Consider the following 19,514-nt stretch of genomic DNA (forward strand, 5'->3'; position numbering starts at 1 on the left):
CCATGACGGGGTGAGCTCCCGTTGCTCGGTCCCTGCTCCTGCCCACCTAGCAGTTCGAAAGCATGTCAAAGTGCAAGTAGATAAATAGGTACCACTCTGGTGGGAAGGTAAACAGCGTTTCCGTGTGCTGCTCTGGTTCGCCAGAAGTGGCTTAGTCATGCAGGCCACATGACCCAGAAGCTGTACGCCGGCTCCCTCGGCCAATAAAGCGAGATGAGCGCCGCAACCCCAGAGTCGGCCACAACTGGACCTAATGGTCAGGGGTCCCTTTACCTTTACCTTTATAGACAACCTGAGCCTACAATGGAGGGGTACACAGCATCAACACCCCAGCTTTGCTGCAGAGAGGTGCAGATTTAGATGAAGAGATCAGTTTTTGCAAAACTCTTTTGGTTGCCCTCCATCACAACTTGCAAACTTGGAAAAGTATGGGAAAGGGAGGAGAGGAGAGAAACTGGCAGCCAAGTGGGATGATGGCAGGCGAGCTTCCCCGGGATGGGTTTTTCTAAGCCCAGCCAATTCAGAATGGATATGGGTGAGTTTCGCTGCTCTCTATGGTTGCAGAAAGATAAATGCTGTATCAAATGCAAAGTTTGAAATTTTGTTCTATTTTTACTTTTATGAATTATTCAGTAGCATTGGTGTTGTTGTTTTTTTAAAAAATGCAAAGCAGCAATTTATCCCTGGAAATGGATAGGGGTGTGTGTGAGATGAATACAGGAGGTTATTCATTTATTTACATGTTGGTCTCACTTTTCCAACACAGAAGTGGTCCTCGGAGCAGCTTACAATCGCAGTCAGGAAATTTACATAATAGAACCAAATGTAATCTGTCAATAAAAAAGTTCAAAAATCTACATAATGCAGAAATAACCAGAGACTATAAAACCAGATGGAGAATCATTAAACATGTTAAGCAAGATGTAAGAGGGTTATCCCAAAAACCTTAGGAGAGAATGTTCTCATTTTCAGTCACCCTTACGTGCCTTTAAGTGACATCATCATATGGCCACATGATTTGACTACTTAATGTGATGTCATCCTATTCAGTATTGTTGGAGCACTCTGATTTGACAGAATCATGCATGGGACTAATTCAGGAAGGAGTTAAAAGCAGTAACCGGGAAACTTAATATGCTGAACCTGCAGTTGCCAGCAAAACAGGATTATTTGTATAGTCTAAGTGTTTCTAGAGAGAGAAATTTACCTCATGAAAGCTCTTTTTTAATGCCAAAAATAAAAAGAGAATATTTGGCACAGCTGTATGTATGAAAATTCTGTCTAATATTTAAACAAAACACTTTTCTCACACAATATTCAGAGATAAGGGTAGATGCTGATGAGATCAGGAAGCACTACTGTGATCAATTATTTGTGTTTACAAACTCTAAATGTTTAGGTATGGTCTGTGAATGGTGTGTTCAAGTAGTGTGAGTGGTTGTTTGAACAGAGGAGCATGTAGGAGGAATTACCTGCAAAAACATAGTTCCATGATTTTAAAAATCATTATTGGACTCAACTAGTTTTGGTTTTCAGAGTGACACGAAATAAGACATTATTATTTCTACAATTGCATTTCCCATTATGGTATGATATTGTTGTCTGCACACTTGGCTTGTGCAATTTCAGCTATATGTTGTTTACGGCCTGCTATTCCATCAACAGTGCCTCCGAAAATTTTTACACATCACTTGGGAAGGCAGGTGAACTAATTCCAGTGTACTGGAAGAAGCAAAGATCACTAGTGTCAAAGCAATGATTCTTCAACAACAACTTCGTTGGACTGGTCATGTTGTTCGGATGCCTGATTATCGTCTTCCAAAGCAACTACTCTAGTCCGAACTTAAAAATGGAAAGCATAATGCTGGTGGTCAACAAAAGAGGTTTAAAAAATCTCTTAAGGCAAATCTTTAAAAATGTAGTATAAACACCGACAGCTGGGAAACACTGGCCTGCGAGAACTCCAACTGGAGAACAGCTTTTACCAAAGGTGTCATGGGTTTTGAAGATGCTCAAACTCAGGATGAAAGGGAGAAACACGCTAAGAGGAAGACACGCTTGGCAAACCCTCACCGTGATCAGCTCCTGCCCGGAAACCTATGTCCCCACCATGGAAGGACGTGTGGATCCTCCACAGTCACTTACGGAATCACTCGTAAGACCGTGTTTATGGAAGACAATTTTACTCGGCTACAAGTTTTCGCCAAAGAAGAAGGAGAAGGTTGAATTCCCACAAGTTAAATGCAGAGCCGCAGCATGGAGATGACCTTTCTTGGGAAGCAGGACTGAGAAATTAAAAGCTCTTTCTGTACCAGATTGCCCTGGCACAAAAAAGAGCTTCTAAGCTCTCTGCCTTGCTTCCCAAGCAAGGTCTGCGGGGCTTTCATGAGATCTCACGGGAATTTGAATGACCCTGTGAGATCTCGCGAGAGCATCCTAAGATTTTCAGAGCTGGTACACCAGTTCCCAAAGCCTAGATGTGCTCACATCATAGCTGTCAACTTACAGATTTGAAAATAAGGGACCAGCAGCCTCGAAAATAAGGGATCAGCAGCCAAAATAAGGGATTTTCCGGACACAGGTATGTTCAACTTCTGAGCCCCTCCGAGCCAAAGGCAGAAAGCCCAGCCAGCAGCCAAATGAAGCCTCATCAATAAGGGACAGCAGCGGGACATGGCGCTGGGATAAGGGACTGTTCCATCAAATAAGGGACACTTGACAGCTATTGCTCACATGGTGGTTGCTTTCCAAGTATTTGAATATTTTTGCATATACACAGAAGCCTTGGAACAGAACCCTTGCATAAGACACAACTGTAGTGTATTTTTAAAGCAGACTTACAACCACATGGATTATAATAATTATTATTATTTAAGTAGAATTACCTTTATTTGGCTCGTGGCAATTTGTTTGAGCAGGCAGTTCTGCCTTTGCAAATGATATGGGCATACTTTTTTCCATCACTGGATTTTTCTATTTGTTGTGGACAGACTTCCAGTAATATGAACAAACTATACAAAATATGCACATGCAGATCATTCAGTAAAAGAGTCTAATCAAGATGTTTGTACGACATGGGGCTAGCCAGATTGGATGCCCTGCTTTTAAATTATTAGGCAACCGCAACAGTTTTGCAACCGCAAAAGAGTTCCTCTCATGGGGAAGAGGGCAGAATAAGACTTCTGTGGTTGGGATGTTATGGAACGTTCATATTTTGGGAGTTCTGCGCATAATGCACAGTAAATGTAAAGCCTGTCCATGTTCTTTATTGCCGTGAATTATTTCTCATAAGGATAATATCCCAGTGGAACACAGTAAATGTCACATAAATATGAAGCTGTTTCACGTTATGTATATAATTGTCAAATTGCATGCACGCATCCTGTACATTTCCAATACGTAAACATTTGATTAGAAAAAAGAAAATCCATAATGTTATGCAGTTTAGAGTGGCATTTTTTTCTCCAGCACTTGTAACGTTTTACTTTTTGGCTGCATATTTTTAAAAATAAGCTTAGCTCTGTCGTTTTTAGAGGCCTTTCTAGCGCCATGGTTTTTAGAAGCTTGTTTAGTGGCTGCCATGGCAACCGTTACCAACTGTTATGATTAGGAAAGATGATATTTTTGGAGATGATTTGGAGAAATTGTGAGGCATCAAAGACTCAGATGCATGGAGTCTCCAAATTCATGATTAGATTATCTGCAAAATCCAGGGGTAATCTTTCCAAGCCTGTCTCAGGAGACCAATATTATGGTTTTATTAAAATGCCTACATCTGAGGTGCCTTCACTGCCAGTTTGCAAACATTTTTGTATACATATTATTATATTATATTATATTATATTATATTATATTATATTATATTATATTATATTATATTATATTATATTATATTATACTACTACAACTAATAATAATAATAATAATGTTACATATCAATTATTTGATGATGATGATGATTTATTGACTTTATATACCACTCTATACCCGGAAGTCTCAGAGCAGTTCACAGAACAAAAATCAAAATATAAAACCACAAAATATATAATCAAAATAAAAACAACAACCCACTAACCCCCTCCCCCCAAAAAACCCCACATTTTATAAAGCCATAGGATGTCATTCAAATCAACCAAAGGCCTGGTTAAAAAGGAATGCTTTTGCCTGGCGCCTAAAAGTGTATAATGAACGTGCCAGACGAACTTCCATGGGGAGACCATTCCACAGATGGGGAGCCATTGCAGAGAAGGCCCATTCTCTTGTTGCCACCCTCTGGACCTCTCGAGGAGGAGGCACATGAAGAAGGGCCTCAGAAGTTGATCTGAGGATCCGGGTAGGTTCATATCGAAAGAGGCAGTCCTTGAGGTATTGCGGTCCTGAGCCACTTAAGGCTTTATAGGTTAAAACCAGCACTTTGAATTGGGCTCAGAAACTAAATGTCTGTGGGAGAGACAAATAGGGAGTGGGAAAATCAAATCCAGAAATGTATTTACATCTGTGCAAATATCTTTTTTAAGTCTCTCATTTTTTCATTATTATTTTTTAAGTATTCACCAGAGGACAACCTGAGCTTAGGATGGGAGATAAATTCATTTGATTGGCATTTTAATTTGAACCTGCCTAATCCTTCTTGATCCAAAACATGAATCAAAGTGCAGCTGATCTTCAAAATTCTCACTTCTCTGAATTTTGTGATGTAGTTCTCCATCCAAAAAAAGTACACAAAAATGTGTGTATTAATGGGAAGTGTGCACAAATCTCTACATTGCTAAGCAGTTATGTAGAAAAATGCATCAAAAGGAAACTCAGAAGGGAGGGATTTGAGGAAGTCAACCAAGATGTTTAAAAGGTTGGATTTGTGAAGAATTAAGTTTGTTGTTAATTTTTTTCTGTTTATTGTTCCCCCTTTTTTCGTGTCTTCTTTTTTCTTTTTCTTTTTCTGTTTTTGTGTATCATTTTGCTTTGTGGTTTGTGTTATCACTGTGGAAAATTTAATAAAATTTGTTTTTTAAAAAAGAAAAATGCATCAAAGCAGGACAGCACCCAACTTGAACAGGGTCAGACATGGTTTAGAATTACGAGCCTCAGAAACAAGCAGTTTGAGCATGCACAGCGTGCAAAACCTTTTTTCAAAAAATCATCTCAATCATCCTCATCCATTTTAAAAATGGTAGGCGTAAAAAAAGAAAAAGAAATAAATTGTTTTTCCAACCTGGACACAGATGGGTGGAAGCTCCTGGCCACAGAAATACTTTTGGACTGAGATTGGCTGAGTTCTCCAGAGACCTTATTGGCCAGAGAATGGGCGATTGACATAAATGTCTCCCTGAGCCTCTCTAAATTCCATTGTTCAACAACGACCGCAATGATTGCCAATTTATTTTCAGGCACAATTCATAGAATCATACATAGAGTTGTAGAGTTGGAAGGGCCCCCAAGGGCCATCTAGTCTAATTCCCTGAAATGCAGGAATCTTTTGCCCAAGGTGGGGCTCAAACCCACAACCCTGAGATTAAGACTTTCACGCTGTAGTGACTGAGCTATCCAGCTATGCCTATTTGAAACATTGGTGACTACCTTTAAAATCCTATTTTGCTTGGATCCAGGATATTTGAAGGACCAGAATGCCTGCTCCATATTATGGAAGTCTTCTTCTGCATCCTGTGGATGTCAGACCCACAATTTATTGAGAGAAGGAAAGGCCCTCTTTGTGGAGGAACCCAGATCACAGTAATATTGATACAGCCTAATACCAGTATTTCTACCCATGTTTACAAGACTGAAGCAAGCTTCAGTGCTCGCCGTGGGATTTACTCCCTTCTGCATAGGTTTGCAATCAAACACTTTATTCAGGAGAAATTCCCATCCAAATTAAAGCATTTCAACCCCCAATCGAAAGCGTGAAATATTCAGAGCACTATTCATTAATTCCCACCAGGCCATTCAGATATATTAGGCTGCAAGGATTCTTTTTTTCTTTCCTGTCAGAAAAGCAAAATCAGATGAGGAAAAATGTGGTTTAGTGTTACTTGCAAAAGATCCAGAATAATAGTTGAATCATGCCTGTTCTTGTCTTCTCTTGCACAATTGTTCCTTGCATATCAAGTGCATCTCTTCCTTCCTCCCCTTCCCCATACCATTTATTTCCAGGAACCTCTAATGAAGTACATCTTGAGTTTCCTTTTCATGGCTAATGAGGAGACAACAAGAATTTGACTAATACTAGTACAATTACTGAAGCAGTGAAGCGTGCATCCCTGATTAGATGTGATAATTTGCAAGGCTGGGCTCTTCACATTAAGTTTGCAAACAGTTTAAAAATCGCTTCCCCCTATTTATCCAGCTAATCTCTGTTAATGACTCCCAACCCCAAAAAGGAAAGAGAAAATGTCTTTAAAATCCTATATTTCATTCAGGAAACTTGCAAATGGAGCAGAAGTGGAACTTGTGGGAAATCTATTTCTGAGGATTTTCCAATGAAGGGACACAGCTGGCTTTTCACCAGGCTTCAATATTCATAACCGCTTGAAAACAACAGACATGCTCCCAGACACAAGCACATGGGTGTGCACAAATGCTCTTACGTTAATCTACTTCTGGTTGTAAAAATTACTTTATTAAATGGATATTGAGATCGAATGCCCCCACTTACAACATCCCTGTGTAAAATCAGATGTACCTGACATTGACTCCAGTTCAATGTAAAAAAATATATATGAAAGGATTATTGTCTGTAGAACAGGAGTTCAATTTTGTGAGGTGTCAGCTGGGATCTGTGAAGATCCTTGATGATAATTCTATGGGGTCTCTCAATCTCCTAGTCTTTAACTAACAGGGATGCTGTGGTGCTGTGGTCTAAAGCACCGAGCCTCTTGGACTTCCCGATCATAAGGTCAGCAGTTTGAATCTGCGCAATGGAGTGAGTGCCCATTACTCTGTCCCAGCTTCTGCCAAAGCGTGTTCTCCTTCATGGAGAGCACGTGTTGCGGTGGAGTCTGCTGAGCTACCCCTCTGTTACCAGGCAGGGTCTCTAAAGATGGCCTGGGGCAGTGATTGGTTCACTGGGTTGCTGGGGTAAAAGTTATGTTGCAATTTTGGTGGGAGGGGTAAAATGTTTAAATACTCTGCACGCAGCCTGGAGCTTTCTCTTTGCTGCGTGCAACGGATCACCCGCCCACCCGCCCTTGAGTAAGGGGTTGTTGCATTGACCTTGCTATGCCTGTCATGGGGTTGTCTGCCGTTGGGGCAGGGGCCTGGTAGGAATTTTGTCCATCTGGCTGATTGGCTGGGCCATTTGGTTTTTGCCTACTGCGTAGCAAATCGTTACAATTTGTAAGGTTGCGGTTAGGCCTTGGTTATAAATTGGTGGAGGAGGGGTTAGGATAGGCTGGGCCTGCCCCTCCATGGTTGCTGCGGAAAGGGAATTCTGTTAAAGGAATCCTGGGGCTTATACAGCAGCAAGAATCCTCCTGGCAAAGTATTGGAAGACGCAAGAACTACCTACTCTGGAAGAATGGCAGACCAAGGTGACTGAATTTATGGGGTTGGCGGAGATGACCGGCAGAATTCGAGACCAGAGGAGAAAGTCGGTGGAAGAGGACTGGGAAAAATTTAAAATTTATCTTAAGGACGTTTGTAATATTATGGAATGCTAAGATGTCAAGGGATTAGACACAAGGAATTACAGTTGTAAAATTGGAGTTTGATAAACTTTAATAAGAATTATATTTAAGAATTGGATGAAAGAATGCTAAAAAAACTGATAAAATAAGGATGCAGCGAAGGGGAGGTTTGGGGAAGTCAGGTTACATTTTTTGTTTGTATTTTTGTTTGTTGAAAATTAATAAAAATTATTTTTTTAAAAAAATAAAGGAATCCTGGGGCTTGCCATCTTTTCGTCCAATCCCTGGAATGGGACTAGGGCCGGCAAGCCTTCGGGGAGCAGGCGGGTGAGAATTGAGGGTCTGTGACTCAGCTCCAATTCTCCCTGACTTGTTTTCCCACACTGTCTTTCAGTGCTGCCCGAAAGTCAGTTCTGTCCCCAGGCGGGGGGACAGATAGTCTTAACCAGTGCCTAAACAACCACTCACGGTTTTGTATTTAAATAAAGTTGTGGCCAAAATTATGCCAAAAACCTTAAACAAAAATTAAGTGTGCGTTGTGAGTTATTTGGGGGGTGGCTTGGGGACCTTGACACGCAACCTAGCAGGTTGAAAGCATACCAGTGTGAGTAGATAAATATTATTATTATTTATTGAATTTATATACCGCCCTATACCTGGGGGTACTGCTGTCACAGGATAGTAAACAGTGTTTCTGTGCACTCTAGCTTCTGTCACAATGTCCTGTTGCACCAGAAGCAGTTTAGTCCTGCTGGCCACATGACCCAGAAAGTTGTCTGTGGACAAACACTGGCTCCCTCGGCCTGAAAGTGGAAATGAGCGCCACACCCCATAGTTGAATTTGACTGGACTTAACCGTCCAGGGGTCTTTTCCTTTTTATCTAGTCTTTAACTCACATTTTTTTTTTCCTTCCAGCTGGCTGGGGAAACTAACACTGAATGGTTAACACCTTATCTTAATTTCTGCATAAAGTGCTTATTGTGTCAATAAATGAGAATTTTTATCGTATCGAAGACATTTAGACCCTCAGTACTGCAGGTATGCAGTGTTTCACTCCCTCCATTCATGTCTCACTCATCCTGCTGCCCTATTAGTAATACCTTCATTTAAAAAGCAGGGGACATGTGACTTTCAAATACCATTGAACAACCTGCCTCTTTTTGTAGAAAAATACATGGTGTGTGAAGTGGCATAGGTTGGGGAGAAAGTTGTGCATATTTTAATATTCAGTTGATGTCAAAATACAGCGGAGGGGGGGATCTTCTTTATTGACATTGAAGCCAACATTTATTGAAGAAGTAGAAGAAGAGTTTGGATTTGATATCCCACTTTATCACTACCCTAAGGAGTCTCAAAGCGGCTAACATTATCCTTTCCCTTCCTCCCCCACAACAAACACTCTGTGAGGTGAGTGAGGCTGAGAGACTTCAGAGAAGTGTGACTAGCCCAAGGTCACCCAGCAGCTGCATGTGGAGGAGCGGAGACACGAACCCGGTTCCCCAGATTACGAGACTACCGCTCTTAACCACTATACCACACTGGCTCTCTATTGACCACTTGCTTTGATCTCCTGCAAAAGAAAACCCAAAAACATTTTTTTAAATCTTAATATACTGCCTGCATAGAAAACAAGGTGCATATTTGACAGGCAAGTGTGATACTGTTGCTCCTCACCTCCCCCTCAGTCTGTCTGCATCTTCATGAGACAGGAGATTTTCTTTTCTTTTCCATGACAACTTTGCAAGACTGACAGATACCATTTTCAGATCTTACTTGCTTTTCTTCAGAGGCAACGTGTATGCTTTCAACAGTCACTCAGATCTGAAACAGGTAATTCACCCTCGTACCTGCCAGAGAGGCCTTTGAAGCCTCAGGCAATGATTTGTGTCAGATTTCAAACACTAAAGCAGGATCAGATCTTGATGGTTGTGACTTGGGACATGATCTTACCAACACGTCTGGGTACGTGGGCATATCGGGGCTTCTCTAAACCGCTTGGCTACAATAGCCACTTTTGCTGCCTCCCTTTCTGTTAACTGACCTTGCTCCTCTGTCGTTAGCAGCAACCTGACGGGTCAGCATTTAGCTGAGCAAAGACTTCACTGGCATGGAAATAAAGCTGAAGAGAAAATATAATTTGTGTAATTTCTTCATTGCAGGATGCCATTGAGAGTACGGACACTGGGGCCAGAATATGTTGACTGTGGCAATCATAGCAACAGCCAGTGCTATTTTTCTAAAAAAAGGAGGTGCTGGAACTCACCATGAACACATCCCTTGTTGTCTTAGAATGGCAATGGTGCCCACCTGAGAGGTGCCAGAACTGAGTTCTGGCTGGGGAAAAAGCCCCAGCAACCTTCCAACCACACAATCACTCGGTTCCCTTCAGGTACTGGTCCCAGGGCCAGTTTCTGAGGGAAACAGCGTAGGTCATGGTAGCAGGCCGTGTGGTGGTGCAGCGGCCCTCACGTCATCTCCTGGCAGTGGAGTTGTTGCTGCTTCTTCAGGGAGTTAGGGGACTGCACCTCAATACCCACCCTTCTCAATTAGCAAAGAATTACATCTGTTCCCTAAAAGTCGATAGGTAGATCATTGGGAAGCTGAGCTATAGGAGAGATCTTGAGGGGAAAAACTAGGAAGACGAGACGCATGAGCCACATCAACGGAATGGAATCCTAGCATTGCTGCTTGGTGTGAGATGTGCAAGGAAGAGATGTAAACAGAAGAAAGGAAAAATTAGTATGGGGTGATCCTTGTTTCAAGCATGAGTTTGACACTCTTCCTCTCAGCTGTGCAGGGCAAGGAAGGCACTTCTGCAATCCTTCCTTAAGAAGAAGAAGAAGAAGAAGAGGAAGAAGAAGAAGAAGAAGAGTAGTTTGGATTTGATATCTCGCCTTATCACTACCCGAAGGAGTCTCAAAGTGACTAACATTCTTCTTTCCCTTCCTCCCCCACAACAAACACTCTGTGAGGTGAGTGGGGCTGAGAGACTTCAAAGAAGTGCGACTAGGCCAAGGTCACCCAGCAGCTGCATGTGGAGGAGCGGGGACGCGAACCCAGTTCCCCAGATTACGAGGCTACCACTCTTAACCACTACACCACACTGGCTCTTAAGACAGGGATGGTGAATCTGTGGTCCTCCAAATATTGATGGACTACATCTCCCAATTTCCCTCGCCATTGGCAATATTGGCTGGGGCAAATCAACATCTGTTTGTTCTCCCTGACATGGTCTTCTTCGAGTTTCTAAGAAGAAGGGGGAAAAGCCAGACTGCTTTCCACTCGGTTAATGTGTAGCCTTACTTTAAATAACACTGAAATAACCAAGCCACAAAGGGGAGGGGAGGCATGGTATTTGCCCCACAAAATCACGACTCCCTGGCCCCAGCCCTCTTATGTACCCATTTATGTCTATGATCTACGCAGCCCACCTAGTAGAAAGAGACCTACTGGCCTGAGCTGTTAAGCACTTTGAAGTGCCAGCGCAAAATGGCATCCTCAACCGGTTACTTTGCCCGCTGTAAGGAAGAGAGGAAAAACACTTGACGGTTACCTAGCAACTGCCAAACACCCTCCCAACCTGGAACAGCAAGGCAGCCAGTTGCCAGTGCCATGCAGATTGCAGGATGCTGTCTGGCTCATTGCCCACCAGTGTGTAAGGAGTGCTGTTCTGCTCACACGGTGCTCCCTGCAGGCCTTGCCCCCATGAACACAATGGCAAGGCCAGCTTCTTTCAAACGTTCTATAAGGGCTAAGTGTGCACAAGTCAGGGATTTTGCAAATTTGTGGCGGCAGGCTCTTCCTCAAATCCACACGCACTCATGGGAACATCTGTCTGCTCCATGCCGCCACTTTAATGCCTCACCCAAACCGCCCCACCACCATGTGTATTCCGTGAACTCAAATATAGAGTCTGAAAAGGGATTTCCCCTCAGGCAGAAGATCTTGAGGTGCAGCAAAGCACTCTGGGACAAAGTAGCAACCGTTAGAAAATGCAGTTACCATGGCAAGGCTCAAGAAGTAACATTACAGGTGCCCTTTCCACAAAATCAAAAACTGTGAGGGGTGTGCGTATAGAGGGAGAGTAGGATCGCATGTACTGTATAATCGGCAGCTGCAGGCTTTACACGTCCCAGGTCTCTGCGCATCCAACGGAAGCTTCCCTTCCAGGGCTAAAAGAACCCTCCCCTCTTAATGAGGAGGCCGTTTTTATTGGCGGTAAGGAAGGAAAAGGGCTAAAAACTCACACAACACAGTCCTGATACAGAAGTAATGACTGCTCCTCACATTAAACGGGGGCGCCCTTTGCGTGGACACGGGCAGCCCCTGGACCATGTGCGGCTCCATCAGCACAGGCTTGGCTTCACCTTCCCCAGGTGGGATACCTGGAGGTCTCCACCTACCTCAGTCAGTTGTCCAATCCCACCTGGGGAAGCGTTGCCAAGGTGACCAGGCTAGGTAGGGGAGGGACTACCTGCCCACACAATAGAGGGAGGATCTTACCTGGGAATCTTCAGTTGGCTCCAGAGCTTCTCCCACCCTACCCACCCTCAGTTAAGATTTATTTTGCAGGTTAACCTTTTCTTCACAGGTATGTGAGCGCTGCTACGTCAAGGTCACTGTTGAAGGGCCGGAAAGGAATTCCCCTGCATTGGCAGGTTTTGCCTTTCCCGTAGCAAAATGTCACAACTTTGGCGGTATCAGGCCTTGGGCGGAATCCTTTAGTCTATTTTCCTGTATTGGGGGGGCATGCAGCGGTGACCCACACCCCCTTCCTCTTTGTGGGGGTGATACCAGGGTTCCCCGTTAAAGGGGTTTGTGAGGGGAGGCTTTGACCGTACGCCGAGAGGTCGTCATTGCCCTCCCCTGCAATGGCAGTGTAACAGGGGTGGCTATCTCTGCTTGAACATATGTTCTCCAGAGCCGGCCCATCCCCCAAACACATTGGATAACCCTGATGTTCCCCAGATCCCCGGCTGGGGACTGGGGGGGATAAACACCCAATGTCTGAGCCAAGGTCTACCCACATCTGAAATATAATAAAGTTGTGGCCAATTTAATCCCATAGCACGTTGTCTTGTTATTCGACATGAGGGGGGGGGCACCCAGGGTTTGGGGGACTCCGCCTGTCCACGCAAACATTAATATGTTAAAAAGACCCAACCCAGAACACAACTTCAAGTGATGTAGTTAGCATTGTGTCTAGTGAGGGGGCCAATGAGAGGTGATCATGCCACATGGGTTCTCCCCACAGCGCCAGATTTAGGGCAATGCAGACAGTTGTCTCGCACAGGGCACTGAGCCAAGGGGCTGAAAATTGAGAAGATCCATCGTTGAGAAGATCCGTTTGGGGGCACCAAATTTTGACCTCGCTGAGTGCACCATATGACCAAAGATTACCAAAGTCTTCCCTGCCCCCCCCCATTTTTATAGCACAGAACAACATTTGCATTGAATACGATGGTTTCATTTTTCAAGGCATGCTTCAGCTATTCTCGTGGTGGGCTATTGCATCTTAGCACACACTTTGGGAATCCTCGATCTAACTTCTGTGTTCCTCTGCGTATTTTCCTTAGAAGACGTTCTGATCAACAGAAAAGGGACTGGCTGTCGTTTAAGCCTGTTTGGAATCCCTGCATCAGGCACCAGCTTTTGTTTATAAAATAGGCGCAAGATTCAGTAAGAACATTTGTGTCAACCATAGATAATTGCATTTGGCACATGGAAGAAGCCAGACAGTATACACTGGTGATGATATGCAATTATAGGGGATGGAATTCTTTGTGCATCTGGCGAGGAAGTTTTCTAATGTGCAGAAATTTTGACGGAGGTTGTTTAACTGAAGGCTGTTTGCAATCCAATGTGACATTCACTTCAGTATGTATTCCTACTGGAGTACATAAATATGCACTCCAACAAGAACACATACAGATGTGAGTAAAGGGACTGAACATTTGGAATGTTCCCTTGATTTTTCTAGGAATAGTGGCTGTTGTCTATCAGGCTTTGTTTACTTTGCCAACGGCTTGTCATGAGTTCTCACAACAAAGGTTTTAGTTATAACCAGACCCAATAAATTGCACCAATGGTGTAATGATTTATGCAAGAGCTGTGGGTTTATCCTGCTTTCTTCAATGCCTTACCCACTAGCTTTTCTTGTACCTCTCTGTACCCGTCAGAATGACCTTCATTTTTTCAAAATCTGGATCAAGTTATAAAACCTACCCAACTCCACAATCTGAAGTAGGTGTTAAGGAAAAGATACAATCATCAGAAACAAAGTCATCAGAAAGCTCCTAAGATTAGATAAACAAATTATACATTGGCCATTGATAAGGGTTGCCATACATCCAGAATTTCCCAGAAATGTTTGGTATTCAAATGATTAAATTAACACCCGGGGGGATTTTTAAAAAATTAGCAAAATGTTTAGGTTTTTGCCAACAATTTTTGTGTTTAGGTATCACTCTTTGCCTCTTGTGGGTGAATTCCGAAAAGCTCAACAACTTTTGTGTCCGGATTTTTACTTCTTGAATTATGGCAACCCTACCATTGATAGTGAGGGACGCAGGTGGCACTGTGGGTTAAACCACAGAGCCTAGGACTTGCTGATCAGTAGGTCAGCGGTTCGAATCCCCGCGATGGGGTGAGCTCCCATTGCTCGGTCCCTGCTGCTGCCAACCTAGCAGTTTGAAAACACATCAAAGTGCAAGTAGATAAATAGGTACTGCTCTGGCGGGAAGGTAAACGGCGTTTCTGTGTGCTGCTCTGGTTCGCCAGAAGCGGCTTAGTCATGCTGGCCACATGACCCGGAAGCTGTATGCCAGCTCCCTCGGCCAATAAAGAGAGATGAGCGCCGCAACCCCAGAGTTGGCCACGACTGGACCTAAGGGTCAGGGGTCCCTTTACATTTACCTTACCATTGATAGCAAAGATCAAGATTCAGAAATGTAAAAGAGAATGACTTGCCAGATACCTTTAAGGGTTCCAATGCAAAAACAATGTCAAAAAACCAGGCAATGTGACTGGAGTCATTCAACCCATCCGTGTCTTGTCTTTTGAGAACCATCTTGCTTCTGGATTCTATACCTTCCTGGAACTTTGCACCAGGCCACTGAGAGCCACTGCTACAGGCAATATAGTTGCCATTTCCTGGCTCCAAGACCTGTGGGTGTGACATCATTCTGATGCAAGAATGCAATTCCCCATGGAAACAAAGCATTCGTGCTTACAATTGGTTCCATGGTCTGGGAGTAGGCAGACATCCATTGCCTGACATTGAAACCAGAACATTCAGAATTATTTAGGCAGCTTGGTACAATAATATTCAAAAGAAGTTTCATCAGTTTGTCCCAGCTCTTGAACCAATATAGATGCTGTCTGAGAGTTGAAAACAAACAGATAAAGAAAACCAGCTGTATATTGAACATGGTGGTAAACTAGAGGTTCTTCTGTCAACTGGCTTACACCAATAAAATTTCGGCCTAGAGATTATTCATGTTCTCTTGGGGAAGATAATCCAGTCCAATGCCTTTGTTTATTATGGGTCTGCCTTGAAGTGGGAAATTCCCATTCACTGGTGACTGAAAAGAGAGTGTTATTCAAGCCATGGAAAAAGTCAGTGGGTGTGCCGCCCATCTGTAAAAAAGCCCAGTTCCAGCTATGTTGCTTGTTTAATGGAGATCCTTAAAATTAATAGCAGGGTAAGCCCATTTGACAAGGCACTAACTAGTTGTTCTTAAAACATTTTAGTCTGTTGTGTTTTTGTGTTGATTAGCATGTGGGGAGCCAACGTAAATTGCTTGAACCCTAAAGTTAAGTCTCTTGCCTCAGAAAACCTTATGGCTTAGGAGTTTATTTTCATACTCAAACGTTTAAAACAATTAACTCATTCATGGGAGAGGACTTTAAACTGAGCTCATCTGAGTTAAAAAATATATATACAAGAGTGTTATTCATGAGTGAGCTTGTTTTCCCTCCAAATCGTGGGTTGCTTGAAACCAAAAGCTGAAGGAAAACATTGCTCTTAAACTTAATATGCTACTAGCCAGTGGAAGTGGGTGCAATGCCACCAGATTTATCTTCCCCTGTCATTTCAAATGCACGCCTCGCCCAGCCTATGCAACCCTTCCTGCCATTTCCATCCTGCTCTTTATTTATTTTTAAAATGTAAAGCCAGGTTTGTTTGTTTAGACAGGTAGCTTACTGCCCTGCTCAAAATTATTATTATTTTTCTGGTGTATTGGGATTTGACAGGGATGAAGAAAAACATCAGCCATTTCTTCCCGTTGTCCTTACCTCATCTTCAGGAGAATGTTTGCAGCTGTCTCTAGCACCATTCGAGGCAGTAATTCATCTCCAGATGCAGGCTAAGGCCTAAAAACCTGCTGACACAGACACTTGCAGTTGCTGATACCTTGACTTCTAGACAGGCATGTTTAATTTGTACAATGGCCTCAATTTAAGACCGCTATTCCCTTCTATAAAACCCCCAAGGCAAATTCATTGCAGGGTAGACTTTACCATCAGGGGCAAAAACAAACAGTAAGACTCCAAAGTCCCTGCCCTGGGTTTTTCTTTTCTCTTTTCTAGGTAGCCAATTAAAACTGAGGTAGAAATGATTCATGAATTAACAAAGAGTTGACAGGGAGGGTAGGACTTGAACCAATGGCTTCAAGTTACAAGAAAGGAGAGTGCGACTAAACCAGGCATAGGCAAACTCGGCCCTCCAGATGTTTTGAGACTACAGTTCCCATCATACCTGACTACTGGTCCTGTTAGCTAGGGATGATGGGAGTCATAGTCCCAAAACATCTGGAGGGCCGAGTTTGCCTATGCCTGGACTAAACATACAGAAAACCTTTCTGACAATAAGAGCTGTTTGACAGTGGAACAGTCTTCCTCAGGAGGTTGTGGACTCTTCTTCCCTGGAGGTTTTTATGCAGAGGTTGGATGGACATCTGTCATGGATGCTTTAGCTGAGATTCCTGCATTGCAGGGGGTTGGGCTAGAGGATCCTTGGTATCCCTTCCAACTCTACAATTCTATTATTCTATGACCCGAGACATTTTGCTGCCTTAAGCAGAGTCCAAATGACACCTCCATGGTGCTATGGTTAACATTTTCAAAAGTCTTGCTACCCCATTCCGATACCAATTCTTGCTTTCATCTATCCCTCTCCACCATCCCCACTAATGATGCTGCCGGAAGCAGGTTGAGTCACTTAGCTGTGTTCAGTGCCAGATTTACGTATAAGCTAAACAAGCTATAGCTTAGGGCCCCACTCTCTTGGGGGCCACCAAAAAATGAAAAGGAAAACAACAACTGGATGTGCATTTCCAAAATATAAGATAAAATACAAATGACTTTGATAAAATACATGTTTTGTTATGTGCAAATGGCTTTAGATTCAACACAAAAAAACAGCGACAATTTGTTGTTGACAAAGGACAGCTGGACATATAAAGGGCCCCATTACCTTCAGCCGCTTAGGGCCTCATCAAACCTAAATCCGGCCCTGGCTGTGTTACAGGGCTGGTCCTAGGAGTTATATATTTATACATATGTTTATGTGATGGTACATGGTGTTTCTATCCTACCTTTCATCACAGAAGATCTCAGGGCACCAAACAGCATTATAAAACACAATAAAAAGTAACCAAGAACATTCCATTAGGACAGTGGAAATAATAATTCAGTATATCACCCATCTGTCTCGGTGTAGGTTCATACCAGTAGGCTCATACCTGAAATGGCTGATGGGGAGAGAAAGGTATTCAGGTGGTGCCAAATATCAGGAAGGTGAGCAGCATCTTGCAAGGGTTCCCCAAGTGTGCACCCAACCTCCTTACAAAGGAGGAAGATACCAGTTTGTGTTGGTGGCAAGCAAAAAATAGGTATAAAAGGAGAATTCCCAGATGCCGAGATCCAAGTTTGAAGCAGGTACTCTTTGGTGAGAGAACTCCAGCAAGTATTTGAAAACACAAAACATGCAGCAAAGTAAAGCAAGGACTCATAGGCTGTTAGACCTTTAAAATATGTCTTTCCGAGCAAGTTCCAAAATAGTGCCCTCTTCCCCCGCATAGGAAAAGACCACTAGTTTACACAGTTTAAAACGGTTTACTTACAAAGCCTTAAAAAGTCAGGTTCATGTGCTACTCCATACATCAAACAGAAAAGCCACACAGGCAATAAAACTTGGTTTAGTTCTAAAGTGGTGGAAATTTCCAAATTATTGTTATAGGAACTCAAGAGAGGCTTCTTAGAGCCATGTGGTCTGAGCAGCAGCAACCAACTCAGACCTCATATGTGGAGCTTCTCAAATAGATGGAGGTACAACAAGAGGCTTGATTACCTCCCTCTGAACGCGAGGGGGGAGTGACCTAGCTAAACATGGCAGGACAGTTTACTCTATGGCATTAACCCCTTGGTGGATTAATTAGACTTAAGCATGTTGGCTATATGAGGCTGGTTATCCCACCATTTGTTCCCTCCAAAGCAGTGTGTGTGTCTTGACTAGACACACTTAGGCTATTAAGACATGACTTAGACTTTGTAAGCCACCTGTTGCACATGACACATGTCTCTTAAAGAGACAGGCCACTTTATAGTACTCTATGTAAAGCAGCTATAGGTAAGCAGGCTGACATCATATTGGTCATAATACAATCAGTGTTCCATCTGCCCACCTACACAAATTCCTGCAGCAACTTCTGCTTTTCTGAAGAGAATGGAGCAAAACACGAGCCTGTGTAAGGAAAGTGGAAACCCATCAGCAAAGGATGTTTCACAAACATAAATGTGCTTGGAGAGACCCCGGAGAGACCTTTTAATGACAAGCTGTAACTCACTGCTTTTACTTTGACTTTAGAAAAAAAGGGGGGTACTAAACCAGGGAAAGTGGCAGGAACAGCTGAAAGCATACTTGCCCACTATCCCTACGACCACCTAAGGGCTATGAACATCTGGAACAATCTGAAGCAGAGGGAAAGTGGGTGCATGCTAATGTTTTTCAGTGATGTATTCCGCTTTTTATTACCATGGAACTTTTGAGACCGGGATGTGTTCCTTCACAAACAGTGGTTGCTATATTGGAAATGGGTCACATTATTTGAGATCTGGAATGATTTGTGTAATGCTAATCCAAGGGGGTTTAAAGTTACTAAGTGTTCTTGGCAATGTATAAGAACCTATGAGCCATCATCTGATCTGGGATTTCTCTTTTCTCTTTTTGGGAGTGTGTGGTAGTGGGGAGTTAGGAAGAGGCACCTATGGGATGCTTGGAGATCATTCCCCTGCACAGAACCGTGTTGTCAGCCACAGATCTCTTTCCAATTTCCACACTTCAATCCTGTCTATGTTTGCCATCACATTGGCTGAGTATTTAATCTCTTTGCTCTCCAGAAAACAGCTCTTTGTCTCTGTCTGTACCGTACAATAGAAGCAAGGAGCAGGATTGGAGATGACGAAAAGACCCTTAAGAAGAGCATGGGTAGGACAGTACAGAAATAGGTCCCTTCTTTTTCCCCAATGATATTTTATTCAGTTTCAACATTAATACCATATATAGTCAAAAAACACAATTTTGTCTTTTCTCTTATTTTTGTCGACTTCCCACCCCTTTCCCCATGGAGTTGTTGTTTCTCCTCTTCTGATGCACCCTGTCTTCTACCTACCAAATCGTAACAATATTATAATCTGATTACTTCTGTTGCTTATAGCTCAAATCCTGCCTGCAAGTTCATCATACTATTTCTTGAAATAGTTCAAAAAAAGCATCCGTACTTCCATAAAACACTCATTCTCTTAAAACACTCATTCTCTTAATTTTGCTGTTAATTAACCCCCCCCCCAAAAAAGGGTCCCTTCTGATACCTGGGTTCCAAGCCATC

General features: G+C 43.0%; 1 protein-coding gene and 1 long non-coding RNA gene across 4 annotated transcripts in view; one reads left to right on the top strand and one right to left on the bottom strand.

The window, feature by feature from the left end:
• The window catches only part of LOC309343183, a 41,361-nt gene that overhangs the window by 18,343 nt on the left and 3,504 nt on the right, over positions 1 to 19,514 (top strand). The gene's annotated exons all lie outside the window — the stretch shown is intronic.
• LOC309343141 (uncharacterized protein) lies at positions 716 to 15,320 on the bottom strand. Of its 3 annotated transcripts, XM_081864451.1 has the most exons (5): positions 14,600 to 15,320; positions 13,849 to 13,919; positions 11,074 to 11,141; positions 9,665 to 9,742; positions 716 to 830 (listed from the first exon to the last, which is right to left on the bottom strand). In XM_081864451.1, the coding sequence occupies exons 1-4, from the start codon at positions 14,843 to 14,845 to the stop codon at positions 9,723 to 9,725; spliced, it is 405 nt and encodes a 134-aa protein (XP_081720577.1). In that variant the 5' UTR covers positions 14,846 to 15,320; the 3' UTR covers positions 716 to 830; positions 9,665 to 9,722. The 3 variants fall into 3 exon arrangements, 1 of the variants encoding a protein (XP_081720577.1); XR_014157098.1 differs by lacking the exons at positions 716 to 830; positions 13,849 to 13,919 and having other exon boundaries at positions 9,048 to 9,742; XR_014157097.1 differs by lacking the exons at positions 716 to 830; positions 11,074 to 11,141; positions 13,849 to 13,919 and having other exon boundaries at positions 8,941 to 9,742.

Source organism: Podarcis erhardii (genome assembly GCF_964252035.2).
Source record: "Podarcis erhardii genome assembly, chromosome: 5".
Taxonomy (NCBI): Eukaryota; Metazoa; Chordata; class Lepidosauria; order Squamata; family Lacertidae; genus Podarcis; species Podarcis erhardii.

Coding starts and splice junctions, on each gene's coding strand:
- LOC309343141 (XM_081864451.1), bottom strand. CDS start 14,845: ATGCTTTGTTTCCATGGGGAATTGCATTCTTGCATCAGAATGATGTCA. Junction 11,142..13,848: donor ACTTCAGATTGTGGAGTTGG/GTAGGTTTTATA, acceptor TCTTCCTTACAG/CGGGCAAAGTAACCGGTTGA. Junction 9,743..11,073: donor GTGCTTAACAGCTCAGGCCA/GTAGGTCTCTTT, acceptor TTTTCTCTTCAG/CTTTATTTCCATGCCAGTGA.